This window comes from Leptonychotes weddellii, unplaced genomic scaffold (assembly GCF_054177405.1).
Source record: "Leptonychotes weddellii isolate Sample4059 unplaced genomic scaffold, ASM5417740v2 HiC_scaffold_5805, whole genome shotgun sequence".
Lineage (NCBI taxonomy): Eukaryota > Metazoa > Chordata > Mammalia > Carnivora > Phocidae > Leptonychotes > Leptonychotes weddellii.
The window spans coordinates 1-10,666 of NW_028026286.1; the positions used below are offsets into that span (position 1 = coordinate 1).

The window sequence follows — 10,666 nt, forward strand, 5'->3', positions numbered from 1 at the left end:
AAGGCAGACTCTTAATGACTGAGCCACCCAGGCGCCCCGCGACAATGTTTTTTTAGATATGACACCAAAAGCACAAGCAAAAAAGAAAAAAGAGATAAACTGTACATCATCCAAATGTAGAACTTCTGTGCTTCAAAGGATGCAATCAAGAAAGTGAAAAGAGAACCCACAGAATGGGAGAAAATATTTGCAGATCATGAGGCTGTCGTATCCAGAATATATAAAGAACGCTTACAACTCAGGGGCGCCTGGGTAACTCAGTCAGTTAAGCTCAGGTCACAATCCCAGGGTCCTGGAATCATGCGCTGCATCGGGCTCCCTGCTCAGCAGGGAGCCTGCTTCTCCCTCTGCCCATCCCCCCCATTGGTGCGCGCTCTCTCTCTCAAATAAATAAATAAAATCTTTAAAAGAACTCTTACAACTCAACAACAAAAGGGCAAATAATCCAATTGAAAAATAGGCAAAGGATCTGAACAGTCCTTTTTCCAAAGAAGATATACAAACGGCCAAAAATCACATGAAAAGCTACTTAACATCACTAGCCGTCAGGCAAAGTCAAATCATAAACTACAACACGATAACACTTCCAACCCATTAGGATGGCTATAATAATACACATAGAAAATACGCATTGATGAGGATATGGACACACTGGAACCTCACACACGGCTGGAGGGAATGGAAAATGGTACAGCCTCTTTGGAAAACAGTCTGACAGTTCCCTGTGAAAAAGAAAACCACAAGGGGGCGCCCAGCTGGCTGGCTCAGTCTGTGGAGCACGTAATTCCCGATCTCGATCTCGGGGTTGTGAGTTTGAGCCAAATGTCGGTTGTAGAGATTATTTAAAAAAAAATAAAATCTAGAAAAAAAGAAAAAGAAAAAGAAAAAGAAAACCAGGGGCCCCAAATGATGTCATTAAGGTTAGGCTGAGTCATGAAACCAGGGCTTAATAATGTTTTTTAAACATCCTTAAAAGAGGGGCTCAGTCGTTAAGCATCTGCCTTCGGCTCGGGTTGTGATCCCGGGGTCCTGGGATCAAGCCCCGCATCAGGCTCCCTGCTCCGCGGGAGGCCTGCTTCTCCCTCTCCCACTCCCCCTGCTTGTGTTCCCTCTCTCACTGTGTCTCTCTCTGTCAGATAAATCTTAAGAAAAAAAAAAAATCCTTAAAAAGATTAAACACAAAGTTACCCTATGACCCAGCAATTTCACTACGTAAGCATATACCCAAGAGAAGTAAAAACATATGTACCCACAAAAACTTGCACATGAATGTTCACAGTAGAAACAGACCAAACATCCATCAGTGAATGAATGAATAAAAGGTGGCATATCACACACTGGGACATTACGCGCAAAGGAACGAGGTCCTGACACCTGCTACAGCGTATAGGTAAGTCTTGAAGTCGTTCTGTTAAGTGAAAGAAGCTGGTCTTTCACATGCTCTATGATTCCATTTACAGGAAATGTCCAGAGTTGGCAAATCCACAGAGACAGGAGGTAGACGGCTGGTTGCCAGGGGCTGGGAGCTTCGGGGGAAATCAGGAATGACTCATTTCTTTGGGGGTGTCTTTTTAGGGTGATGAGAGTATTCTAAAACTGATTATGGCATTGGTTACACGACTCTGCAGATACACTAAAAACACTGAATTATACATGTAAATGGGCTAATTATACGGTATGTGGACTATCTCTCCATAAAGCTATTTTTAAGAAAATGTTGAGCTCCTCATTAAACTCTTATCTTTCTCCCTCAGGATAAAGAGCCGATTTCCTAACAGTGGAGAAGCCTCACATTACAGGGCCCTTGGTGACCTCTTCGACCTCACCTCTCCCTGTGCCCCTGACTCCCACACACTCTGTCCAGCCATGGGATTGTGCCCACATGACGCAAAGGCCCCGAGTCCTGTGCTTTACATACACTGCCTCGTCCCATCCTCACAGCAGCCCTGGGAGGTCGGGAACAACACTGCCATTTTGCAGATGAGGAAGCTGAGGTACAGAGCAGCAAAGTGACTCTCCCAGGTCACAGTGTGTCCCCTTCCTCAATCACAGCAGTGGTCACACCATCTTGTAATCACTGCTCGCCCACCCCATCACCAGACTGCCACAGGATGAGGGCTGTGTTTGGGGCATGTCAGCCCTCCCACCCCTCTGCTTCCTTTCTTCTTTTTTTTTTTTTTTTAAAGATTTTATTTATTTATTTGAGAGAGAGAGAGAATGAGAGACAGAGAGCATGAGAGGGAGGAGGGTCAGAGGGAGAAGCAGACTCCCCGCCGAGCAGGGAGCCTGATGCGGGACTGGATCCCGGGACTCCAGGATCATGACCTGAGCCGAAGGCAGTCGCTTAACCAACTGAGCCACCCAGGCGCCCACTGCTTCCTTTCTTCTTAGCTGTGCAACCTAGAACAAGTGACTTAGTCTCTCTGGCTTTCTGTTCCCTCATAAATAGGGACAGTAACTACTTATTTCACAGGGTTATGAGGCTTAAATGAGGTAAAAACATGTCAAGTGCTCAGAACTGAGGTACGTAGCGTGCACTGAACAAACAGCACTAAGGGTTAATACTGTTACTATCATCTGTGTGTTGGCATTGCCCAGCCAAGGCGAGCCCTAGGGTGGGCTCCAGGGCAGGGCCCTCCAGGGTGGGCTGGAAATCAGTGAGTGGGAGTACATTTGGCCTTGAGTCTGGAGAGGCCCAAGGCGGGTCAGGCAGACCCTCCTCCAGGCAGTGCCTGAAGCCATCGCCCCAGCCCGCCCCCTGTCCTGGTCCCGCCCCCCATCCTGGTCCCGCCCCCCGGCCACTACTCACGGGAAGGTGGATGCTGCAAAACAGACAATGGAGATCAAGCCCAGGCCCACGCTGGCCTCGTCCCAGCCGTCCTGGGCACATTCGCCAAACACGTCCCATATCCACTGGCGGGAGCCATTGGGGCAGTCGGAGAAATTGCCGGAGCCCAGTTTCTTCCAGACCATGGCTGCTGCGGGATGCAGGGAGGGTTGTACAGGGAGAAAGAGAAGGGGGCCTTTAGCCTTGGCAGGTCTGGATCCTGTGCCCCGCCCCCAGCTACGCCCATCCCCAGTTTTAATCACGCGGCCGGACCAAGCCTCTGAACTGCAAGGGCACAATCAGCTTCGAGTACACAGACGACCTGTGCAAGGACAGGGCCCAATCTGCGGTCAGGGACAAGTGTGTAGATGCCACTACTCAATGCTGCACTCCTCAATGCTGCGACTTTGGGCAAGTGCCTCAGCCTCCCTGTGCGTCAGTTCCCTCATCTGTAAAAGGGGTGATCACAGCTCCTCCTTCATAGTTGTCCTGTCACATGAGTTCATACAGTGAACCCTCCGCTCACTGTGTTACAACCCTCCAACGTTTACGTTGTTTCTGATCTCCTGTTTTGTAAATTACATCCGGGGAGACCAGGCCCCATTAAGTACATTCTCTCATTGAAGTAGGACTGCCCGCCAACACGGGTCAGAGGAGGCACGTGGAGAATAAGGGCCAGGTGGGTCCAGGGCTTGCACAGGTGGCTGGGATGCAAGCGCGGCACTCAAGCACAATTCTCCAGGAGCAGCGTGTGCGGGATGCCTGCTGGCGAGGAGTCTGGAGCCACCTGCCCATTCTCACCACCCACAAAGCCAGAAAGTGGCTGGTAGCAGGAGCAGGCAGGAAAGTCCCCTCCCGATGCCCGGGCACCCTGCACAGTGATTACAGCGGTCACACACTGCACAGTGTGACAGTCCCAGAGAAGGAAGAGAAAGCGGAGCCAGATGGTGCCATCTCTACCAGGCGAGACTCACCATAGCCCCTGATTACAAAGCTCGTCACCAGTTCTGGGCTAAGCACCTTGCAGGCATCTTACTCATTCTGTCCTATCAACTCCATGAAGGGGAGTTGGGGGGGCTCCTGATACATCCAAGGAACCAGGGAAGTGACTTGCACCCAGCCAGGAAGCGACAGAGGCAGGAGTCAAAGCCAGGACGGGGACTCAAACCCCGGCTCCTGGCCACCCTGCCATGCTGCCTGAGGCGCTTCTGTCCCTGGATGCGGCAGAACCCCCCACCCCACCTGTGGTCTGGCAGACTGCCCAAGCTCTCCAGCAGCCAGAAGGCAGGCTTCCCCTTCCTGTCCCGTGCTCAGAGGCTTTCCTCACCAGACTGAGGCTCTCTCCAGCTACCTTCAGTTTCTCCCTCTCCCTGCTGCTCCCCCTGCTTGTGCGCACTCTCTCTGTCAAATAAATAAAATCTTAAAAAAAAAAAGCAAGTCCTTTTGCTCCCCCCGGTTGCCCTCTTACAGATTCTGTGTGCCTGTCCCTTTCATCACCGTAATACACAGCCACCCTCGTAACTTCCCTGTGAGGTGGGGCAGACTGCCCCCATTTCCCAGGTAAGGCTGGGTCGCCTTGGCCGAGTGAGGAACCTGTCTGAGCCTTGTCTGTAAAATGGGGGTGATGACCCTGGCTCCTTGGGGTTGGCGGTGCAGATGAAATGCACATAAGGAAGGCTCTCTGCCCCGGGCCTGACCGAACCATGCTGGAGGCTGTTGTGAGGATGAGAGTCCAGGAGCTCAACCACCCTGAGGCCACTCTGTCGCCCCCTTTTCACCAGGTTAGGGAGGAAATGAAATGAACACATGCCCAGTGAGGGAATGGGGTGTCTGGAGGATTGTAGCTTGGCTCACAGGGCCCAGAGCATGGGGTGGGTGGTCCCTGATCTTGCACAGGGCATATGCGCAGCCCGGGACACTCTGAGACACGCCTGAATCCCGACCAGAAGGGGCCTTCCTCTGGGGGCCGCTGCACACAGGGCCCATCATCTGGAGGTTCTGACCCAGCTAGGGAGCCAGCCTGGGCCCCAGGCCTGGCTTCTGGGAATGGGCCCACCTCCTGGTCAAACAGCACTTCGAGGATGGATGTCCAGGGTTGCAACAAAGCTTGACTGCATCCATAGGTTTGACAAGGACCACAGCAAGGGTGGGTGCCTTGGAACCACGCAGGGCACATGCCCAGAATTCAGGCTCAGTGTCTCTCTGGACTTCAGGGACTTCGGGTTTAAGAAGCAACCCCAGGGGTGCCTGGCTGGCTCAGTCGGTAAGGCACGCGACTCTTGATCTCAGGGTTGTGAGTTCAAGTCCCATGTTGGGTGTAGAGATTACTTAAAAATAAAATCTTAAAAAAAAAAAAAAAGGCAACCCCAGCTGATTCTGATGCATGTGGCCAGGCTTTGAGAAAGCCTACAATGGAGAAGGCATCTCAGGCCACACCCAAGCTCCTCTACTGGACCCAAGCTGAGTCAGGGAAATGCTTCCCATGGAAGCTTCCCATGGAAGCGGCAGGCCTCCAGGCTTCTGCACGTATAGTCTCTTCCCTTAGGAGTGTGTCCTTCTCCCTCTGGAGGGCCTGGTAAGGAGACAGGGTTCTAACGTGCCATCTCAAAGACGCCTTGCAAAGGCTGGCTGGATGATACCTGTCACCTCTTCCCTTCCCCTTCACATATCTGAAGAATGCTTATCACAGTCCTCAGCTACTCCTGCTCCTCAAGCCCACACCTCTCCCTTCACCCTAGCCGTGACTGACTCTTGGGGCCAGCAACACCAGCTGCACAGTAAAGGTTCAGACAGTGCTGAGGAAGAGAGGAGACAGAGAAAGAGGGAGACAGAGAGGAAAGGGAGGGAAGGAAGGAAGGAAACTAGCTGTGGGCTCAGATGACCTAAGTTTGAGGAGAGAGCACTCTGGAACTGACCTGCTTAATGCCCACAAGTATAGAATTCCAGAGCAAGTGACTGAGCCTCAGAATTCCAATCTGTACAATGGGTAAATACCCACCTCCTAGACCGACTGCAGAATTAAATGACATAATCCAGGCCAAGGGATTAGAATGGTGCCTCGCAGAGATTAAACACTCAGCAGTAATAGCCAGGGATCACTTATTACTCTGCTTTGGTTGTAGTGTGTCCCTCCACCACCCTCCCCCCAGTCCTTGGCGCAAAGCAGCTTTCGGTTAAGTGTTGCATGGACAAGACCCAAGCCAGTCCTCACACTTCCAAACCCAGCCTCCCCATGTACACACTTCAAAACTTGTCCCAGGCCTGAGGAGGGGAGAGGGCAATCTGGGATTCGCAGCAGAACCTCGGTGTATGTGGAAGGGAGGGGAGTCCCCGCTGGTGGCTACCACCAGCTCCAGGCCTCCAGGTCCTTGGCCGCCTGGTGACTAAGGCCAGCGCGGGCCGCCTGTTTGTCGGGGATAATGACAGGGCAGCTGCTGGGGTCAGCGCTCAAACGCCGCGAGGCCCCCTCCCCTGCCTGCCCTGGGGAAAACAAAGCCGTTGGAAACGATGGGGCCCGTCCCCCAGAACCAGAAGGTGAAAAGAGGACCCAGACCCCAAACCCTGGCCAGGCTGGTCCGAGAGACCATGCTCAGGAGGGGGACGTATGTTCCCGAGGGGCCACCTAATCCCGGCCCAGAGCCTCGTCTCCGGCTCTCGCGCCCCAAGGAGGGGACAGAAGCCCCAAGACGGTCCAGGGGCTGGAAGAGGTTGTTGGAAAGATGTGGTAGCGACGCCCAGAGTCCCACCCGCAGCCTTCGGGCTTGCCCCTAGCCTCAAACCCAACTCACCGCTTCAACATCAGCCGCCGGTCCCGGCTTCTGGGTTCTGTCTGCACAGCCTCGGTCAGCTGACCCGAAGCCCCGCCCCGCCCCGCCCCTGTCCCTGAGCCGCGTGGCTCCGCCTCCTGCGCCGCGCACGGAGCTGACAGTCCCTGGGGGCGGTGCGAACGGTGCGAGCGAACCGAGCGTGCGTGGTGGGGCGGCGCGCGGCCTGTCCTGGTTCTCTCGCCGCCTCCCGGCTCCGCCCCCGCGGCGGGGTGGGCGGGACTCGAGGAGCCCCAGGGCGTAGGCGCCGACCTCATGCTAAGCGCCTTGTCTCGCGTGGTCGCCCCTGGCGCTGTGCGCTGCGTCCGTGGTTCCCCGGCGCCTGAGCTTCGCGCCGCTGCTGCCGCCGCCGCCATGTCCCGGCCGCTGTCGCCGCCGCGGGCCGCCTCCGGGGCCCCGGTTTGGCCCGCCACCGTGCTAGGCACCATGGAGATGGGGCGCCGCATGGACGCGCCCGCCAGCGCCGCGGCCGTGCGCGCCTTCCTGGAGCGCGGCCACACGGAGCTGGACACGGCCTTCATGTACAGCGACGGCCAGTCCGAGAGCATCCTGGGCGGCCTGGGCCTCGGGCTGGGCGGCGGCGACTGCAGAGGTAACCTCTACCTACCTTCCTGTGCACCGGGCGGCGCCCACCCGGCCCCAGCCGTGGCCCGGCCCGCGGTCAGGACCGACGGCTTCAGCCCCTCCCGGGAGCTGACCGCCCCTTGGACCACCCCCCTGCTCCTCAGGCCCCGTGCACGTGTCGTCCCGGACAGCCGGACAGTGCTTTGTTCTGATCTCCTTCCCCTCCCGAGCTTCTGTCAACTCTGGGAGTTGCAACTCAGGAACCTTCTCCCCCCCCACCCCACCCCCCAGTCTTACCCGGAGCCTGGTCTAGTCCTTCGCTTCCTCCCACCTTGCTTTCTTGGGGCACCTCTCTGTGGCAGTGGTCTCCAGAGCTATGCAGTACCCCCTCGAACCTTGCCAGGTGCCCCAAACCGCCCCCTTCCCCATTGCCCTCACTGCCCGTGGCTCCCCGAGCACCCTCTTCTCATCCTGGGCTTTTATCAGTGCCTAGCCTTTGCTCAGTTCAGTTGGCAGTACCCTGGCTCCCAGAGAGAGCTGCAACTAGGTCACAAACCAAGCTGGGGGATCAGGGGTGGTACCTGCAGAGTGGGGAGGTTTGTTACGGGGCTATAGGAGGGAAAGTGGTTCCAACCCACCGGCAGGGAGCTTAGAGTCTAATGGGGAAGGTTGAAGCCCAGAAGAGGAAGCACTTTGGGGGGATTAAGCGGTCAGGGAAAGGCACTAGAGAAGGTTCAGAGAACACTGGAGCTGGGCCTTAAAGGATCAATAGTAGTTTGCTGGGAAGAGAATGGGAGAAAGGGGCATCAAAGGCTGAGGGCAGAGCTGTGCAGACCAGGTTTGGAAATGTAGTGTCTGGTATGTGGAGGGACGGCCAGTAGACAGGTGCGGCTTGGGTGGAGGATGTAGGTTCGTGGGAAGGGCTGTCCCTCATCAGCCTGATGCCATTGGAAATGCCTAGGAGGGTGCCTGGATCGTGGTGGCTATATAGGAAAATGAGGTTTAGAGCTGCCCGCCAGGAAAGAATTCTTGAGATTCTTGAGACTTCTTCGGTGTAAGAAGATGGTTTTATCGAAGTATGGGTACAGGACCGGTGAGCAGAAAGAACAGCACTGGGGTTGTGATGGGTGACTGATTATATTTTTTCAAGTTGGGAGGGCGTTAGGGACAGCACAGTCCTCCAAGATATTTTGGAAACAAGGTTTCCAGGACTTTGAGGGGGCTAGCTATTGTTAGGAAAAGGTCATGGGGCACCTGGGTGTCGCAGTTGGTTAAGTCGGTTGGTTTCTTGAGGTCGTGACCTCAGGGTCGTGGGATTGAGCTCCATGTTGGGCTCCTTGCTCAGTGCGGAGTCTGCTTAAGATTCTCTTTCTTGCCTCTGCTCCTGCCCCTAAAATAAATAAATCTTAAAAAAAAAAAAAGAAAAGTTCATTTATTACTGTTTAGTAAAGACTCAGTCATGAGACCCTTCAGATGTGTATCAGTGGGACATACGCTTGGAGGATGATTACCAACATGTATCTTGCGGGGGTAGAGATAAAGGAAGTTTCCAAAGGAATTTTTATATGTTAAAGTAGACTTACAGGATCCTGGGGAAAGGAGGGGAGGAGTGGTCAGGCTAAGATTACCTCTTGCCCTTAGCAAAGTATTAACAGCGAAGCAGCTGAGTTCCTAGAGGAATGTCCCCCTGCCTGTTTCAAGGACATGTCAGGAAATTTAATTTTTTCTTTTGTTTCCCACATCCGTGGGGCCCAGTAAATGTTCACTGTTATTTTTACTACCATACTCTGCTGCTTTTCTGCCCTTCCCAGCTCTTGTGCGGGAGCCCCCCTGGGTCCTCCTTTGATTCAGAGCTTGGTAGATCTGGAGGAAGCTGCCTCTCAGGCCCACGCTCTCTAGTTAACCCTGCTGCCCCCTCCTTAATAATGGAGATTTTGTTTCTGAATTGGTTCTTCTCCAGCCCTTCCCTGCTTCCTTCGTTGAGTCCAGGCACTCACTGAGCCAAAGTCCACAGGTTGGACTTGAGGCAAAATCCACACCAAGAGTGCAGAGGATTTGAGAATTGTGGTGACATGGAGAAAATGTGCACAAGAAGCTGTGGGACTGGTTCTCTCCCACATCCCGAGCGGTCATGTGCCTCCCCTCTGACCTGCTGAGTTGCCTTTGCCGGGTGTGAAAAGTACAAAATCCAGACAGCTGGTGTACTTGATGGCCCTTCGGGGCTGCTTTGGCAGAACACTGTTTCATTCTCATGGGAATTGTGTCTCCCCAGTGGGGGTGTGGGTGTGCGAGCTTCTCTGAGTCTGAAGGGGCGGGGGGTCGATAACCAGCTTCTGCTCCTTTTGCCTTGTATCTGCCTCTCAGATTGATCTCTGCCCGCGGTGCCTGGTTGGTCCGCGGTATCTCTGCAGAATTCTCGCCTCAGCCTCTTGCCTTCCTGTTTCCAGGCCTGCCCCCTTGAGTGCCCTCCCGACCACAGACACAGTGAATGTAGCTGACTTTGGTTGATGGGATTTGCGATTAGGTCTGTCACCCTTCTCTTGGCTCCCTGTCCCACTGCTCCCTACCTGGAGTCAATGCTCTTATAACTCCGAATTGCAGGAATGGGCCTCCACGTACTATGTGTGTTCCTTTGTGACTCCATCTTCCCAGGCTCTGGAATATGCTTCCCATCCTTCCCTGTTGGCTGGGACTCATTCTTAGAGACTCAGCTCCTGGGTCATCCCCATGGGAAGCCCTCCCTAGAATTCCCAGGATGGCCACACTCCTCTACTCGGGGCTCCTTTAGCACTAGGGGCTTTTCTCTATTGCACTTACCTTATCGAAACATCACCTTTAGGCTGTGAGCTCCTTGAGGGGAGGGAGCAAGTGTGCCTCCAGGCAGGGCCTATCATGCTGACTAATACTAGTGATTATAACAAACGTGAACATTGAGAACTTGCATATTTAGTGCTCATGATCTCGCTAGGAGGACAGTTCCGTTGTTATACCCCCATTTTACAGATTAGAGAATGGAGGCTCAGAGAACTGAAATAATTTAGACAGGGTCACGTAATAAGCCTTGTAACCATTGCATACCCCCCTCAAAGTGAAAATCGCTACCAAGGCCAATCCTTGGGAAGGGAAGTCGCTGAAGCCTGACAGTGTCCGGGCCCAGCTGGAGACATCCCTGAAACGGCTGCAGTGCCCCCGGGTGGACCTCTTCTACCTACATGTCCCTGACCACGACACCCCCGTGGAGGAGACGCTGCATGCCTGCCACCAGCTGCACCAGGAGGTGAGGCGGGCCCCCGAGCTCCAGGAGAGTGGAGGCACCAGGGTCGTCCCAGAGCAGAGCCGGGGAAGACCCCACTCCCAGGGTCCCCACCCCCGTCTCCCCTTTGCAGTGTGCTGGGCCGCGGTGGGTTCTGACCAAGGCCTCTCCCCTGCAGGGCAAGTTCGTGGAGCTTGG

The 10,666-nt window shown here is 54.6% G+C and overlaps 1 protein-coding gene and 1 long non-coding RNA gene across 2 annotated transcripts; one reads left to right on the plus strand and one right to left on the minus strand.

Annotated features, from left to right (window-relative positions):
• Window positions 1–494: 494 nt before the first annotated feature.
• Window positions 495–6,692, minus strand: LOC145719616 (uncharacterized). Its single transcript, XR_014142504.1, has 3 exons — window positions 6,616–6,692; window positions 2,362–2,978; window positions 495–2,140 (listed from the first exon to the last, which is right to left on the minus strand). It is a non-coding gene; the product is annotated as an uncharacterized LOC145719616 (long non-coding RNA).
• Window positions 6,693–6,868: 176 nt separating this feature from the next.
• Window positions 6,869–10,660, plus strand: LOC102740468 (aflatoxin B1 aldehyde reductase member 2; the record flags this gene model as incomplete). The annotated part of the gene is made up of 3 exons (XM_081811133.1): window positions 6,869–7,243; window positions 10,305–10,492; window positions 10,647–10,660. Coding segments are annotated over exons 1-3 (539 nt in total), but the record flags the coding sequence as incomplete, so codon positions are not given.
• Between the last annotated feature and the right edge of the window lie 6 nt (window positions 10,661–10,666).